This window comes from Mauremys reevesii, unplaced genomic scaffold, assembly GCF_016161935.1.
Source record: "Mauremys reevesii isolate NIE-2019 unplaced genomic scaffold, ASM1616193v1 Contig7, whole genome shotgun sequence".
NCBI lineage: Eukaryota > Metazoa > Chordata > Testudines > Geoemydidae > Mauremys > Mauremys reevesii.
This window is the reverse complement of record NW_024100884.1, coordinates 455,799-473,415: the sequence shown is the minus strand read 5'-3', so window position 1 is coordinate 473,415 and position 17,617 is coordinate 455,799. Positions and strand designations below refer to the sequence as shown.

General features: G+C 55.3%; 1 protein-coding gene across 1 annotated transcript in view; it reads right to left on the bottom strand.

The window, feature by feature from the left end:
- Positions 1-17,617, bottom strand: part of LOC120394625 (butyrophilin subfamily 1 member A1-like) — a 50,567-nt gene that overhangs the window by 10,519 nt on the left and 22,431 nt on the right. The window contains exons 4-9 of the mRNA XM_039518862.1: positions 17,288-17,320; positions 16,391-16,423; positions 16,279-16,311; positions 6,885-6,905; positions 3,019-3,024; positions 2,896-2,922 (exon numbers count right to left, since the gene is read on the bottom strand). Of these exons, the coding sequence (XP_039374796.1) occupies positions 2,896-2,922; positions 3,019-3,024; positions 6,885-6,905; positions 16,279-16,311; positions 16,391-16,423; positions 17,288-17,320 (153 nt within the window). The remainder of the gene's footprint in view (positions 1-2,895; positions 2,923-3,018; positions 3,025-6,884; positions 6,906-16,278; positions 16,312-16,390; positions 16,424-17,287; positions 17,321-17,617) is intronic.

Below are 17,617 nucleotides of genomic sequence, written 5' to 3'. Positions count from 1 at the left end.
GGATCCTTGCACCATCTCAGTGTTTGCTGCTGCCCTTGCGGGGCCTTGTCCGCACTCAGACCAGGAGCCCCTTGTTCTGTCTCTGCAGTGCCTGGCTCACTCGTGGGTGCTATATCAATAACAACACTCTCTGCCCAGCTCCTAAGGGCTGTGTGACAGTGCGGGGCCTTCCCCATTGCACACGGGGACCCTAGGGTGCAGGGAGCCCTGGTTACTCTGCCCCACACATTCACCCAGCGACTTCCCTGAGCTGCTAGACCAGGGTCCTAGGGTCAGAGCGCGGGAAGTTGAGTGGCACTGACCAGCCGGGGCTGCTGGGGTGGGGGGAAGGAAAGGGTTAATCCCAGCGTGGTGGCACTTTGCTGCCCAGCTCTGGCTGGTCTCTGCCCCCTGGATGCAGCACAGGGGGTGTGTCTCTGAGCAGGTCCCTGCCCACTCACCCGCCATTTGCCCCAGACACAGAGAATCCAGGTGCCATGGGAAGGAGCAGCCCCAGCAGCGCCACATTGGCCTTGGCACAGGCTGAGCCTGCGAGTGCAGCAGCAGAGGCAGCGGCACAGAGAGGGGCTCAGCCATTGAGAGCAGCAGCGTCCCCACCCGCAGGGGAGGGGTCAGCGCTGGGACAACGGGCCTGGCTGGGTCAAGGGCTGGGAGTTTTGGCAATGAGTGCAGTACCAGAACCAATGGCCCTGCTGGAGACCCCGGGCCTGGCCTGCCCAGGACAGGGAAGCTGCGGGGATAGGAGGGCAGGAGGCTCCCCAGGGGCTGGAGATTTCCTAGAATGAGGCATTGAGGAGACGGGCTCAGGATCCCAACAGGCTCAGGGGCCAGGGGTGTGGAATGGCCCAGAGCCTAGCCCTGCCCAGGGCCCCGTGGCCATAGACTGCGCTGGGCTGGGGGCAGCAAGGGCGGGGAGGGAAGCAGGGCTGGCAGTGGCAGGGGTCTGAAATAACCCAGAAGGAGCATTTGGCCTTCCTGACTCTAGCCTTGCCCGGCCAGTCTGTCCTGATCGCTGCCACCAACTCCTCCTCCTCCTCGCTCTGGCCCAGCACATAAACAACAATGGCTCACGTTTTAGGTTCTTTTGCAAAAAAAATCTAAATATACAAATGTGCCGATGGACGTTCAGTAGCATCTCTGTCTCCCTTCCTGAGCTGGGGTGTCTGTGACTTTGTTCCTGATCTTGGGAGAAAAACCGGTCAACCCACAAAGTGACAACTACAAATGTGTAAGTAATCAGTATAATCAATATAGAATCTCTAGATTGGGCTACAGGCCCCCTCACACCCCTGCCGTCCCCTTCACTGGCTCCACTCCTTGTCCCCAACCCCTCAGGCTCTCCCCTGCCCACCCCTCACCTGACACCTCCTGCTCCTCCCCTACTACCAGCCCCACTCACCCTCCTTCTCCCTTTGTTCCCTTCTCCCACCAGCTACCCCTACACCCCGAACAAACTCCCTGCTGCTGAGCATCATCCAACCGCCGCCTCCTCCTTCCTGCCTCAGAACCCCCTGCTCTCACCTGCTTCCCAGCTCTGACTGCCCCCCCACACACACACTCCTGTGCTGCTTTAATTCATACACCGAGGCACTGGGCACTAGCACAGTGCATATGTGCAAGGTCCATGTCCTATGGTAGCACGTGAGACCCAAGCTCTGTAACAGTCCCCTGGTGTTACGGGGCTCTGCTCCCCAAGCCCTCCCCTGTCACTGCCCCTCCCTGGCCAGTCCAGTGTCCTGTCTGTTATCGGGGTAGTGAACGGATGCTCTTGTGGGTAAAGTGCTGACCCAGGGACCAGCAGATCTAGGCCCAGCTTTGCCACAGCAGAGGGTAGTCAGGGCTTGTGGTCCCTGGGAAGGGACCTGGTGGGAGGCTTCTCCTCTTTCCCTTGGAAGCAGGTATGAAAGTAACTTAAATTTCTTACAGGTACTGGCCTATGACAACTGCCCCTTGGGGAGGGAGGTCAGGGCAGGAGCTTGGGGCAGCACCACCTAGGGAGTGTCTGTGCTGGCTCGGGCTGGGGCCTCACCCCTCTGCCCCTGGTTGTCTGGCGCTGGGGGTCATGGGGGGGTGGTTTGGGCTCCTGTGGGGAAGGAGGTTAGAAGGGGAGGGAGTGGGCAGAAGGGGAGGGATGGGCCACCCATGCCCATCACCGCCCAGTGTTACCCTGCCGGCAGCATCCAGAGTCCCGCCCCCAGCTGGCCAATCTCTTACCAGTGCACTGCACCAGGGCGCCCCGGCTCACTTTCACCTCTGCTTGGAAGTAACTTTAAGGACTTTTCTACATGGGGAAAAGCCGTGAGTAGCTAGTGCAGAACAGCTAATCACCACTGGCTGCCTGTGCGGACACTCTGATTCCATGCTAAGAGTGCCCGTGTCTGCTTTGGGTTAATCCCCATTGGAAGATAGAAGTGCAGAATATTCCACGCTAGCTACTCTGGGCTCTTCCCCATGAATTCCCCACGCTGAGAAGCCCTAAGTGTGGGGACAAGTTTAAATTCCTTGTTCCTCACCTCGGCAACCCTTCTAGAGCCACCAGCTGCCCCTCTGCCACCCACTCTCTGCCACTGCATCCAGCAGGGCTGGATAAGCTTATTGGCTGGAGGTTTCTGCTAAAAAATGGCCAGTATAGAAATAAACAATGGAGTAACTAGAGGCTATAAAATAGCAGTGGAGAGCAGTTAACCAATTATCTGTTTGCACCAGCTCGCCCCTGCCCCCAGCAGGTTCCCTGGGGGGGAGGGGGAATAACCAAGCTCCTCAATGTTTCAAGCAGACAATGACATTTTGCCCGACCCCTTAGATATTGAGAGAGCTGTAAGAGGACTGAGCATCGACTGAGTATCCCAGAGGAATGGGTCTGACAGTGACTGCGGCAGTATCAGCGTTAGTTACCTGTGCATCCTTGGGCTCTGGCGAGTCCTGAAATAATCAGAAATGACAATTTACACAAACGAAATGCAGACTCAGCAAGTCACATACTGTGAAAAACAAACCACACAACCAGAAACAACTTACCCAGTTCTGGCAGAGGGTCCATGGGAACGAGAGGAGAGAAAAGGGAAAAAAGAACATAAATGAATCAACAGAAGCAGCAAAGAATCCTGTGACACCTTATAGACTAACAGACGTTTTGCAGCATGAGCTTTCGTGGGTGAATGCCCACTTTGTCGGATGCAAGAGTGGAAATTTCCAGGGGCAGGTAAATATAAGCAAGCAAGAAGCAAGCTAGAGATAACGAGGTTAGATCAATCAGGGAGGATGAGGCCCTGTTCTAGCAGTTGAGGTGTGAAAACCAAGGGAGGAGAAACTGGTTCTGTAGTTGGCAAGCCATTCACAGTCTTTGATTAATCCTAAACTGATGGTGTCAAATTTGCAAATGAACTGAAGCTCAGCAGTTTCTCTTTGAAGTCTGGTCCTAAAGTTTTTTTGCTGGAGGATGGCCACCTTAAGATCTGCTATTGTGTGGCCAGGGAGGTTGAAGTGTTCTCCTACAGGTTTTTGTATATTGCCATTCCTAATATCTGATTTGTGTCCATTTATCCTTTTCCTTAGAGACTGTCCAGTTTGGCCGATGTACATAGCAGAAGGGCATTGCTGGCATATGATGGCATATATTACATTGGTGGATGTGCAGGTGAATGAACCGGTGATGGTGTGGCTGATCTGGTTAGGTCCTGTGATGGTGTTGCTGGTGTAGATATGTGGGCAGAGTTGGCATCGAGGTTTGTTGCATGGATTGGATCCTGAGCTAGAGTTATTATGGTGCGGTGTGCAGTTACTGGTTAGAATATGCTTCAGGTTGGCAGGTTGTCTGTGGGCGAGGACTGGCCTGCCACCCAAGGCCTGTGAAAGTGTGGGATCATTGTCCAGGATGGGTTGTAGATCCCTGATGATGCGTTGGAGGGCTTTAGCTGGGATTGTATGTAATGGCCAGTGGAGTCCTGTTGGTTTCTTTCTTGGGTTTGTCTTGCAGTAGGAGGCTTCTGGGTACATGTCTGGCTCTGTTGATCTGTTTCCTTATTTCCTCGTGGTACTGTAGTTTTGAGAATGCTTGGTGGAGATTTTCTATGTGTTGGTCTCTTTCTGCGTGTTTAGAGCAGATACGGTTGTACCTCAGTGCTTGGCTGTAGACAATGGATCTTGTGGTGTGTCCGGGATGGAAGCTGGAGGCATGAAGGTAGGCATAGCGGTCGGTAGGTTTTCGGTATAGGGTGGTGTTAATGTGACCATCACTTATTAGCACCGTGGTGTCTAGGAAGTGGACCTCCCGTGTAGATTGGTCCAGGCTGAGGTTGATGGAGGGGTGGAAGCTGTTGAAATCGTGGTGGAATTTTTCCAGAGTCTCCTTCCCATGGGTCCAGATGATGAAGATGTCATCAATGTAGCGTAGGTAGAGAAGGGGTGTGAGTGGACGGGAGCTGAGGAAGCGTTGTTCCAGGTCGGCCATAAAAATATTGGCATATTGTGGGGCCATGCGGGTGCCCATAGCGGTGCCACTGATCTGGAGATATATATTGTCATCAAATTTGAAATAGTTGTGTGTGAGGATAAAGGCACAGAGCTCAGCAACCAGTTGTGCTGTGGCATCATCAGGGATACTGTTCCTGACAGCTTGTATTCCATCAGTGTGTGGGATGTTTGTGTAGAGAGCCTCTACATCCATGGTGGCTAGGATGGTGTTTTCTGGAAGGTCACCAATGCATTGTAGTTTCCTCAGGAAATCAGTAGTGTCACGGAGATAGCTGGGAGTGCTGGTGGCGTAGGGTCTGAGCAGAGAGTCCACATACCCAGACAGTCCTTCAATGAGGGATCCAATGCCCGAGATGATGGGGCGTCCAGGATTTCCGGGTTTGTGGATCTTGGGTAGTAGATAGAATAACCCTGGTCGGGGCTCTAAGGGTATGTTGATTTGTTCTGGTGTTAGTGTAGGGAGTGTCCTGAGTAGATGGTGCAGTTTCTTAGTGTATTCCTCAGTGGGATCTGAGGGAAGTAGCCTGTAAAATTTGGTATTGGAGAGTTGTCTGGCGGCCTCCTTTTGGTAGTCAGACCTGTTCATGATGACAACAGCACCTCCTTTATCAGCCTCTTTGATTATAATTTCTGAGGCTGTGGATGGCATTGCGTTCTGCACGACTTAGGTTGTGAGGCAAGCGATGTTGTTTTTCCACAATTTCTGCCTGTGCACGTCGGCGGAAGCAATCAATGTATAGGTCCAGACTGTCATTTCGACCCTCGGGAGGAGTCCATGTGGAGTTCTTCTTCTTGTGCTGTTGGTGGGAGGGTAACTGTGTATCAGAGCGCTGTGTATCAGTGCGCTGTTCAGTGTTGTCCTGAAAGTATTCTTTGAGTCGGAGACGGTGAAAGTAGGCTTCCAGATCGCCGCAGAACTGTATCATGTTGGTGGGGGTGGCAGGGCAGAAGGAGAGTCCCCGAGATAGGACGACTATTCTTCTGGGCTGAGTGTGTGGTTAGATAGATTGACGATATTGCTGGGTGGGTTAGGGGTACCACGGTTGTGGCCCCATGTGGCAGGTAGGAGTTTAGACAGCTTACAGTCCTTTTTCCTTTGTAGAGAGGTGAAGTGAGTAATGTAGATCTCCTGTCTTATTTTAGTGAAGTCCGTTTGTATGGAAGTTTGGTTATAGATGAGAGTCTCCAGGTTGGAGAGCTCTTTTTTGATGTTTTCCTGTTTGCTGTATAGGATGCTGATCAGGTGGTTCCTCAGTTTCTTTGATAGAGTATGGCATAATCTCTCACTGTGGTCTGTGTAGTATGTAGATAGCAGTGGACAATCAACAGAAGAGATTCTCAGTAACAAAAGTGCCCAGTTCTAACCCCGCATTACATTGGCTTCAGTGGGAATTTTGCCTGAGTAAGGACAGCAGGACTGGGATCCTAATCACTAGTTAGGACTTCTCCTTTATTGCATCTGATCCTGCAAACCCTCCCCTCAGAAATCAATGGGGCCGCACCTGTGGGAATCACTCATGTGAGTCGGGAGGGCAGATAAAGGGCCCAGTTCTTTGCCCTGCTCCGGTCACTATGTGCAGGGATGGTGCAGACTGGCTGGAACCAGGCCCTGGACATCAGAGAATTCCCCTGCCGTAGGGAGAGCCCAGATGGGATAAAGCAGCATATCTGGCTCCTGTGTCAACTGCCTCCCCCCACCATCCTGGTGTAGGGGGAATGTTGGGGCTGGGAGGGGTTGGGGTGTGTGTGCTGGGAACATCACTAGTTCTCAGGGACCACAGCCAGCTGGAGTGAACTAGAGAAACCCCTGGGGCAGCTGAGAACCAGGGAGCCATAACCAGCTCCCTCACTGCCCGCACCCCAAGCAGGTCCTGGCCCAGCAGAGAACCTGGGACTGCTGCTCAAAGAACTCTTCTCTCATGAGTGTCTCCATCCTTTGAGTGATGCTGGGTGACCCCAAGGGGGTGCCGAGTGCCTAGAACTCCTGCTGACTTCAGTGGGATCAGACCCATGTGCCTGATCCTACAGCTGCTGTGTGTGGAAGCCAACAGGGCCCAAGCCTGCTCCAAAGAGACCTAGGGGTACGGGAGCTCACCGGGCTGGGCCTTATTGGTATAAAACAATCGTTCTCATTCCAGGGTCTCTCAACTGTCAGTAAGTGACATTTGTTTGTTTTTAAGGGTATTTCCAAGGGTTGATGTTGTGAAAAATAAAACCGTTAATATTCATATTTCAATACAAAAGATTTCCCATCCATGATGTCTGGGTAATATCTGGATTTCCCCTTGTTGTGTACGTTACCCGTCTCTGTAACACATTAATGTTTTACACTAACACGTCTTTGCACACACAGCTCTGAGTGTTCCTTTTCCAATTTAAAGCATAATCACAACTAGGACAAATGCCCTCACCTTTCGCTGCCTCGTATTCCGCTGAAAAGTCAAAGACAGTGGGAGTTAATGTTGATTCTCAAAACTTAATGGGCAACAGTCAAGCTAAAAGCGACGTCTCCCTCACTAGTGATACGAATGTTTTGAAAGATTTGCCCATAAGACACTAAGCAGAGCACAGCACAGGAGCCGGCTTCTTATGGGCGAATTGACTTAAGTTGCCCTGCCCCATCTGTTATATCTACTGTGTTATAAACCTCAGATACTGGACAGTAAACCTGACCCAGAGAGCAGGGCTTCCTGGCTCCATGTCATTACTCGTCTCTGGCCGTGCCACACTGGTCCCTGCAACCCCCAACCCACCTGCCCCTCTTCATCCCCCGTCCTCTGCACAGACACAGACACACACCTTTAAGCCCAACCTTAGGCCATAACTCCAGTCTCCTGCCCCACTGCACATTGTTATTTGCATTCCAGTAGCATCCAGAGGTCGCACTCAGAGCTGGGCCCCACTGAGCTGGGTCCTGTATGCACACACTCAGGGCTGGGACCCACTGGGCTACATCCTGTACACATACACAGTTCCAGGCCCCATGGTGCTAGGACCTGTACAACACACTGAGGGCCAGGGCCGATCGTGCTAGGTCCTGCACACGCACACTCAGGGCTAGGTGCTGTGCATACATTCATGGGCGGGCCCCACTGTGCTAGGTTCTGTACACACACACTCAGGGCCAGGCTTCTCTGAGCTAGGTCCTGCACACAGTGTGCCAGGCCCCATGGTGCTAGGTCCTGTACACACACACTCAGGGTCTGGCCCACCACACACCCAGCCAGGAGAGATTCCAGGGGCCACAGCACAGCTGGGTTTGGAGGAGGGATTGAAGAGAAAAGGGGGCAGCTTTACTAATATTAATGGGGTGATTTTCTGTACATGGAGTGGGAGAAAACACTGAGGTGTTTAAGGGAGAAGCAGACAGGCGGGTGACCAGACACCCCAATATTAGGGCTTTGGCTTATAAATGCAACTATCCCCCCTGACCCTGCACAAAAAAAAAGTGTCCTGATTCTTCACATTTACTATCTGGTCACCCTACCTAGGCTGCCAGGAGCAAAAATAAAATAAAAAGCCCAGCAGCAATAAAGCTCCCCCTGGAAGTGGTGCTGAGGATGACGGCCCTGCGTGCCCACCCCTGGAACCGGCCTTGCTGGCCCACCCCTAGAACCAGCCATCGCTGGCAGGGGGAAGGCGGCGCCAATCGCTCAGACAGGGTGGGACTAAATGTTGAGTTGAGAGGCCTAAAGGCAAAGACAAGGAGCTTGTGCTGGAGCGGTGCTGGAGGGGCCTCAGTAGAACTAAGTGGTGGAGGTGGCAGGAGAGACGAGCCTGAGGGCTGAGCCCAGCAGCCAGGCTTTGGGTGCAGCTGAGGGAACAAAGCGGCTGGCATCAAGGCCGGGCAGGAGGAGATCACAGCAGTGGAGGTGTGAGATGATGGGGTGAACAAGAGCCTGGGCTGTTGGGACAGACACAAGAGGTTGCATCTGTGACGTGTTATCAGGGCCGGCTCTAGGTTTTTTGCTGCCCCAAGCAAAAAAAATTTTGGCTGCCCCCAGCCCTGGGCTCCCCGCACCAGTGCCCTCCCCTACCCCCTGGGCTCTCTCTTCCCCCAACCTGCACCTCCTGCTGCCCCAGCTCTGGGCTCCGCCCCCCAAAACGTGACCTCCTCATTCACCACAGCAATCCCCGTTTACACTTTCAGTGGGGATCAAACAGTTTCTCCTATTTTTATTTCACTTTAGTACAAATCTCACCACCCCCCCCGGTCCCCTGCAACCCCATTTTTAGTACTCCAAATGCACATGGAAGGCACAGGGACTAACCCTCAAATCTTGTACCCAGAAAGGGATGGGGTCTAGTAAAGAGGGTTCAGGCAGAGGAGTGGGGGTGCTGGGGGCTCTACACTGGCAGAGAAGCGGGGTGTGATGTACTCGCGGAAGAGGGTGGAGGAGGAGAGGGGGGTATCAGGAGGGTTGCAGGAGAAGAGATGCAGAGGAAGGGAGGAGGTGCGGGAGGAGAGGGCTGGGAGAGGGTACAAAGGGAGAGGTGCAGGTGAAGGGAGCGTACAAGGGGAAGGGGTGAGGTGAAGGAGCGATGGGGGAGGTACAAGTGGAGGGGCTGCGAGTGGGATGGGGGGTGCAAGGGCTGAGAGGAGCAGGCGCTGACAGCTGCTTCCCCAGCCCTGTGCAGGCAGAGCTGAGAGGACAGACACTGACCCCCAGGTGCCCGAGCTGCATGGGTCCCCTGGTGGGGCAGTATCCCCCGCTGCCCTACTCGGAGCTGGGCTCTGCCTCTCCCTGCCCAGGGCAGGCAGCATGGGCAGGGGCGGCTCTAAGAATTCGTCTGCCCCAAGCAGGGCAGCACGCCGCAGGGGGCGTGCTGCCGGGCGCCGGTCCCGCGCCTTCGTGGGACCTCTTGCAGCTGGTCCGCGGCTCCGGTGGAGCTTCCGCAGGCATGACTGCAGAAGGTCCGCTGGACCCGCCTGCCGCCCTCCCGGGAAAATGCCGCCCCACGCGCGCGCTTGGCGCGCTGGGGTCTAGAGCCGGCCCTGAGCACGGGGGAGGTGGGCAGCGGGCTGGGTCCGGGGGAGGCAGTTCCCTGGCAGCTCGGGCTGTCCAGCCACTCGCCCTGTCAGACTGCGAGCCGGGATCCTCGCCCCCTGCCCAGCCCGGCGGTGCCCTGCACAGCCCACTCTGGTGGGGAAACGCCGCACCACCCTGGGAAGACTCAGAACAGAGCAGCGGTGGCAGCAGGACCCCTCCCACCTCCCTGCATCCCGGGCCCTGCTTCACTCCCTCCCCGGCTCCTCACACACAGGCTGGACTGCAGTTCAGGCTGCCCTGCCGCTGGAGGGCATGTCCCCTGGAGCTGAGCCCCTCTCACCGCCTCAGTCCAGGCTCAGCTCCGGGGGATGATGCTCGGGCTCTCCAGCGGCAGGGAAGCCTGAACTGCAGTTCAGCCTGTGCAACTCAGGTTGCCATGAGCGCCACCTAGCTACTGCAGTCAGAACTGCAGTGTCAGTTCCAGCTCGGCCTGAAAGCCTCAGCTGAGAGGGAATATCTTGGTTCAGGGCCGGCTCCTGGCTTTTTGCACCCCAAGCAAAAAAAAAAAAAAGGGGGTGGGGAGGACGGGAGTGCTGCCCCTTGGAAAGTCCCGCCCCAAGCACATGCTTGGAGCGCTGGTGCCTAGAGCTGGCCCTGCGTGTTATACATGCAGGAGCAGGGAGACTGGGGTGAGGTCAGGACGTGGGGGCCTAGAGAGGGGCTGACTCAGAGATTATGTCTAGAATGACTGGGCTGATGGAGATGTTGGGGTGGCCAACACTGTATTTCAAAAATACAGGACAGTTTTTTTCTCCTCCTCACCCAATCCCTGACCTGGGCCTACATCATAGAGCAGTTTTCCCAGCCAGGGCAGGGGAAATACCCCCCAGCCCCTCCCATAAGGAGACACCTCAAGCAGAGCTCAGACCCCAGGCCTCCCACTCTGCTCTGGGCTCCCTGCAGCCAGCCCAGGCCTCACCCCCACCTCAGGACCACAATCCCTGGCCCACAGAAGGGGCAGAGATCCTGGTACCTAGCTCAGGGCAGCCCAGTGTGTGGGATGGGAGGCAGGGAGAGCTGTCACAGCCCCCTGCCTCGGGGAGGGCTCATGGTGTTATCCAAAGAGATGAAGCAGGGGCAGCTCTAGACATTTTGCCACCCCAAGCACGGCGGCATGCCGCGGGGGGCACTCTGCCGGTCGCCGGGAGGGCGGCAGGCGGCTCCAGTGGACCTCCCGCAGGCGTGCCTGTGGAGGGTCCGCTGGTCCTGCGTCTTTGGTGGACCTCCCTCAGGCATCCAGGCACGCCTTCGGGAGGTCCACCGGAGCCACCTGCCGCCCTCCCAGCGACTGGCAGAGCGCCCCCCGCGGCATGCCGCCCCAAGCACGTGCTGGGGCCTGGAGCCGCCCCTGAGATGAAGAAATTAGAAAGTGGGGTGGGCTGTGAGGGGCCAGAAGAGCTTTGATCTTAAGTTTCACTCTGGACATCGACGAGGAGATGTCAGACAAGCTGAGATGTGGGAGGACGTGCCCAGGAACAATCTTTAGCAGAGCAAGAGTTTGAGAGTCACTGGCATAGAGGTGATATCTGATGCCGCGAGTGTCCATAAGAACCACTAGGAACAAGCACTAGCTTTGGGGGGATGTGCTGTGAAAGAGGGAGACAGGAAGAGACCCACCCAACAGAACAGACACCGAGAACGATTAGCAAGGCAGGAGGAGAACTGGGAGAGGAGGGAGCTGTGAAAGATGAGGATTTAATGGAGACAGGAGTGGTCAGGCCGCCGACAGCAATTCCAGGCCCCAGGGCAGAACAGTCATTGGGCCTCCAGGCATGCACAAGCTGCGCCCATGCGGACACGGTCCACCTGACATTTGGGCAGTGCTGCCGGCGGTGCTGCTGGGCGCACTCTTCCGGCATGGCCAGGGCTGCCACATGCCCATAGAATCATAGAATCTCAGGGTTGGAAGGGACCTCAGGAGGCCATCTAGTCCAACCCCCTGCTCAAAGCAGGACCAAACCCAACTAAATCATCCCAGCCAGGGCTTTGTCAAGCCTGACCTTAAAAACCTCTAAGGAAGGAGATTCCACTACCTCCCTAGGTAACCCATTCCAGTTCTTCACCACCCTACTAGTGAAAAAGTTTTTCCTAATGTCCAACCTAAACCTCCCCCTCTGCAACTTGAGACCATTACTCCTTGTTCTGTCATCTTCTGCCACTGAGAACAGTCTAGATCCATCCTCTTTGGAACCCCCTTTCAGGTAGTTGAAAGCAGCTATCAAATCCCCTCATTCTTCTCGTCTGCAGACTAAACAATCCCAGTTCCTCAGCCTCTCCTCATAAGTCATGTGCTCCAGCCCCCTAATCATTTTTGTTGCCCTCCGCTGGACTCTCTCCAATTTATCCACATCCTTCTTGTAGTGTGGGGCCCAAAACTGGACACAGTACTCCAAATGAGGCCTTACCAGTGCTGAGTAGAGGGGAATGATCACATCCCTCGATCTGCTGGAAATGCCCCTACTTATACAACCCAAAATGCCATTAGCCTTCTTGGCAACAAGGGCACACTGTTGACTCATATTCAGCTTTTCGTCCACCGTAACCCCTAGGTCCTTTTCTGCAGAACTGCTGCCCAGCCATTCGGTCCCTAGTCTGTAACAGTGCATGGGATTCTTCCGTCCTAAGTGCAGGTGTAGTGAGGCGGCCTGGCTCCCAGGCGCACCTGAGAGGGACAAGCCAGACCAGCTGCCTCAGTGGGCGGAGCCACCGCCGCCTGTCCCCGCCCCCCGGAAGTCAAGGGGCGGGACAGGAAGTATAAAAGCCCGGGCCCAGCGCTCAGTTGGAGCCTGGCCGCGGGAGAGGACAGATGCTGGTAACCGAGCTCCTGCTGAACCAAGCCTGCCCCGAGCCCGGTACCCAGAGGACAACTGGCCGAGCCTGCCCTGAGCCCGGTACCCAGAGGGGGACTGGCCGAACCTGCCCCAAGCTTGGTACCCCGAGGAGGAGTCGAGCCCACCTGTGCACCCGTCTCCTGAGGAGCCCATGCTGGTGGACCCCCTGCTGAAGCCACGAGGACACAGGTATCGCTGGAGGGGGAGATTGGAAGTGGCCCGGGGATAGCCGACCCCAGTCTGGCTGCCGCCGACCCTGAGCCTATGTCAGTGTGTTGCGGCCAGGATCCCCACTGACAGCAGCGGATCCACGCCGCTGCTAGGGCCCCGGGCTGGGACACAGTGGAGTGGGTGGGCCTGTGTCCCCCCTGCCACCCTACTCACGGGTAGCAGTCTCCCCCTCAATCCCAACGCTCAGGCTTAGGAGCCTGGACTTACCTGTTTGCTGCTCAGCCCTGCCTGAGGGTCTGAGCCCTGTGTTGCTGCCCTGCCCTGAGCTAGGGCTTGGGCTTACAAACTGAACTGCTGCTCAGCCCTGCCTGAGGGTCTGAGCCGTATACTTGTTGTTACCCCGCCCTGAGCTAGGGCGCGGACTGTGTGACTGAACTGCTACTCAAGCCTCCTGTAGTGAGGCGGCCTGGCTCCCAGGCGCCTGAAGGCGAAGAGCAACCCCTCACCTGACAAGGGGACCCACACCTGGACCCTTACAGCAGGACTCTGCACGTGTCCTTGTTGAACCTCATCATATTTCTTTTGGCCCAATCCTCTAATTTGTCTAGGTCCCTCTGTATCCTATCCCTACCCTCCAGCGTATCAACCACTCCTCCCAGTTTAGTGTCATCTGCAAACTTGCTAAGGGTGCAGTCCACACCATCCTCCAGATCGTTAATGAAGATATTGAATAAAACCAGCCCCAGCACCGACCCTTGGGGCACTCCACTTGATACCGGCTGCCAACTAGACATGGAACCATTGATCACTACCCGTTGAGCCCGACCATCTAGCCAGTTTTCTATCCACCTTACCATCCATTCATCCAGCCCATACTTCTTTAACTTGCTGGCAAGAATACTGTGGGAGACTGTATCAAAAGCTTTTTGCTAAAGTCGAGAAATAGCACATCCACTGCTTTCCCCTCATCCACAGAGCCGGTTATCTCATCATAGAAGGCAATTAGGTTAGTCAGGCATGACTTGCCCTTGGTGAATCCATGCTGACTGTTCCTGATCACTTTCCCCTCCTTTAAGTGGTTCAGGATTGATTCCTTGAGGACCTGTTCCATGATTTTTCCAGGGACTGAGGTGAGACTGACTGGCCTGTAGTTCCCTGGATCTTCCTTCTTCCCTTTTTTAAAGATGGGCACTACATTAGCTTTTTTCCAGTCTGGTAGCGTTGCCAATTGTCTAATGACACCAAGACCACTGCCATGCCCCCTGCCCCGCCCCTTCTCTGAGGCCCTGCCCCCTGCTCACTCCACCTCCGTCCCTCTGTCACTCGCTCTCCCCCACCCTCACTCACTGTCACCAGGCAGGGGCAGGGGGTTGGGGTCCGGGAGGAGGTGTAGGATGCAGGCTCTGGGAGGGACTTTGGGTATAGGAGAGGGTGTGGGCTGGGGCAGGGGTTAGTGTGCAGGGTGCAGGCTCTGGAAGGGAGTTTGGGTGCAGGAGAGAGTGTGGGCTCTGGGCTGGGGCAGGGGTTGGGGTGCAGGGTGCAGGCTCTGGGAGGGAGTTTGAGTGTGGGGTGCTGGATCTGGGCTGGGGCAGGGGGTTGGGGGGCAGGGAGCCAGTGGGTCAGTGCTTTCCTCGGACAGCTCCCAAAAGTAATTGGCACACCCCTCTGGCAGCAGCTGCTAGGCATGGGGGCTGGAGGCACTGGGAGGGCAGCAGCCTCGATGGGGAGCTCAGAGCTCAGGCAGGGGCTCGGGGAGAGGGGCAGGGGGGTGGTTCACGCACTGCCCAGGAGGAAGGTTCTTCTCCTCCCCGTCTCTCACCTCAGTTCTGGGTGGCCTCTGTGCACGTCTACTGGATCAGGGCCTACGGGTGAGCTAGATGCTCCTCTCCCCAGTTTGTGTCACCGCGGGCACAGGTGAAAGATAGGTGTCCAAACGTCTAGAGTGAGGCAGCAGTGCACTCTTCGTGTCCAGAGGCAGAAGCTTAAACAGTGTGAGAACTTACACAGAGATTTATGTCCTGAGTGAATTTAGGTGCCTACAGGGATAGGTGTCAGCCAAGCCGGGGGTTGTGGATCATAGTGTCTAAAATGGTGGCTGGAGCTTAGGTGCTGTGACAGACCCAGACCAGTGGGGTACAGGAGTGTGGTAGAGGGCAAATATACTGGTCACTAGATGAGTAGTTTTCTGTTCCCTCAGTGACCAGAGCAGGGGCTGCACTAGAGTAATCAAGAACCTGCTAGAACCAATTAAGGCCGACAGGCTGATTAGAACACCTGCAGCCAATCAAGGCAGGCTAATCAGGGCACCTGGGTTTAAAAAGGAGCTCACTCCAGTCAGGTGGGATGGGGGAGGGAACCAGAGTATGGTGGGTGCGTGTGTGCTGGGAGCAAGAGGTACAAGGAGCTGAGAGTATACTGCTGGAGGACTAAGGAGTACAAGCATTATCAGACACCAGGAGGAAGGTCCTGTGGTAAGCATAAAGAAGATGTTTCGAGGAGGCCATGGGGAAGTAGCCCAGGGAGTTGTAGCCCTCATGCAGCTGTTACAGGAGGCACTATAGACAGCTGCAATCCACAGGGCCCTGGGCTGGAACCTGGAGTAGAGGGCGGGCCTGGGTTCCCCCAAAACCTCCCAACTCCTGATCAGACACAGGAAAAGTTGACCCAGACTGTGGGGAAGATCACTGAGGTGAGCAAATCTGCCAATAAATGCAGGACCCACCCAGGTAGAGGAGGAACTTTGTCACAGTGCCTAAGGCTCTTTGTAGATTGGGACCATAATGTGATTCTGAGATAAAAGCTGAGGGAGATTGTGGAATTTCCATCATAAGAGCAGGTTAGAGGAACACCTGCCAGAGAGAGTCTAGATCAGAGGTGGGCAAACTATGGCCTGTGGGTCACATCCAGTCTGTAGGACCATCCTGCCCAGCCCTTGAGCTCCTGGCCAGGGAGGCTAGCCCCTGGCCCCTCCCCTGCTGTCCCCCACCCCTGCAGCCATGCCATGGCATGGGCAGTGGGGCTGTGAGCTCCTGCTGCTCTGAGTGGCATGGTAAAGGGGGGGGGTTGGGTAGGGGGTCCCGGGAGCAGTCAGGGGACAGGAAGCGGTTGGATGAGGTGGAGGTTCTGGGATGGGGTGGTCAGATGTTGGGGAATGGGGGTTGGATAGGGTGGGAGTCCCAGGGGTCTGTTGGGGAGCTGGGGGTCGATAGGGGCTGGGGGGCAGTTAGGGGACAGGGAGCAAGGGGGATTGGATAGGGGGTGGCATCCTGGTGGGGGGGGGGTTGGGGCAGGGGGTCCTGGGAGGAGGTGGTAAGGAGACAAGGAGCAGGGGGGGTTGGATGGGTCAGGGTTTCTGAGGGAGGCAATCAGGGGGTGGAAAGTGGGAGGGGGTGGTTAGGGTGTGGGGGCCAGGCTGTTTGGGGAGGCACAGCCTTCCCTACCTGGCCCTCCATACAGTTTCACACCCCAATGTGGCCCTCAGGCCAAAAAGTTTGCCCACCTCTGGTCTAGATAATACTTAGTCCTGCCAAGAGTGCAGGAGACTGGCCTAATTGACCTCTCAAGGTTCCTTCCAGTCCTACAATTCTATGATTAGTGAGGGCTAAGGTGGAGAGGATGTACTTGTAATTTAAGGGTAAAGCACATTACAGGGAGCTTGTAATTATCCCCAAACCAAGTGTTATAAACTTAGGAAATACAGATCTAAGGTTACATTTAAAATCAGTCGAATCCCACTGATCCCAGACACTGACCTTTCTGTCTCTCCATCTCAGATTGCAGCATCTCTAGAGGGAGAGAAGAGGGAACAGTGAGACTTCCCCCTGTCGTATTTATGAGGATAGACCTAATATAACAGACACTGACCTTTCTCTCCCTCCCATTCAGACAGCAGGGTCTCTAGAGAGAGAAAAGGGTGAGAGGTGATTCATCAATTCACAGATTCCAAGGCCAGAAGGGACCATTGTGATCACCTAGTCTGATCCCTGCATAACACAAGCAAGTGGGTTTCCCCACAATAATTCCTACAGCAGATCATTTAGAAAAACACCCAATCTTGATTAAAAACTGCCAGTGCTAGAGAATCCACCATGACCCTTGGCATGGGCGGTGGGTATCATAGGCTAGGAGAGGCTCAGCCTCCCCTGCCACTGCCGCGGCCACCAGACCCTCATTTGTGGGGTTTTGGGGGGAAGGTTTTGATTTATTACACCCCATGCAGGTCCTGGGGTGGCTGAGGAGGTGGTATGTGCTATTCAGCTTCCTGGGTTCATCAGTAATTTCCCTGGACTGGAGATTACTGAGGAACCCAGGAAGATGAGTAGCACATACCACCTCCTCAGCCACCCCGGAACCTGCATGGGGCATAGCTGAGAGATGGTTTTCCACAGGCAGTTTGGAATCTGGGAAGGGGAAGTACAGCACAGCTGCAGCTGACCCAGGGCAGCTCCGGGCACGTGGGAGGGGAGGGCTCAGGGATTCAGCAGGCCTGGGGCTCCTCCAGCTGAGGGAGGGGATGCTCGGGGCTCCTCCAGGTGCGGGGGAGGGACAGGGGGTCTCAGGGATCTGGCTGCAGGAGGAGGGCATGGGTGAAAGAGGTGGAGCTGGGGCTAGCTTCCCCAAAGGGGGGCTTCATCCACCACCCATGACCCTCAGTATATTGTTCATATTGATCCAATGATTAATTATGGCTGGCCAGATTTAACCCTGTTGTTTATGGGGATAACACTACTGCCAACTAATGTGATGGGCCCAGACACTGACCTTTCTCGCTCTCCTTATCCAATTGCAGAGTTTCTAGAGGGAGAAAAGGGTGAGAGGTGAGATTTCACCATCATGTTTAAGGCATGGTTCCTGCTATTAATGTAATTGTGCTGTAACTGTGAAAGTGACACACGCACATGTGCACACAAACACACCCCTGTCTCAACATCCCTGCAGCCAGCATCCCCACTGCCTGGGCCCTACCACAATCCAGTCTAATCTGGCTATTGAGGGGGAGAAGGTCTTTTTTTTTTTTTTTTTTTTTTTTTTTGGTATTGTTCCTTGTCTGCTCCCCTCTGGGGCTGTTCCGGGGATGGGCCAGCTTCTCTT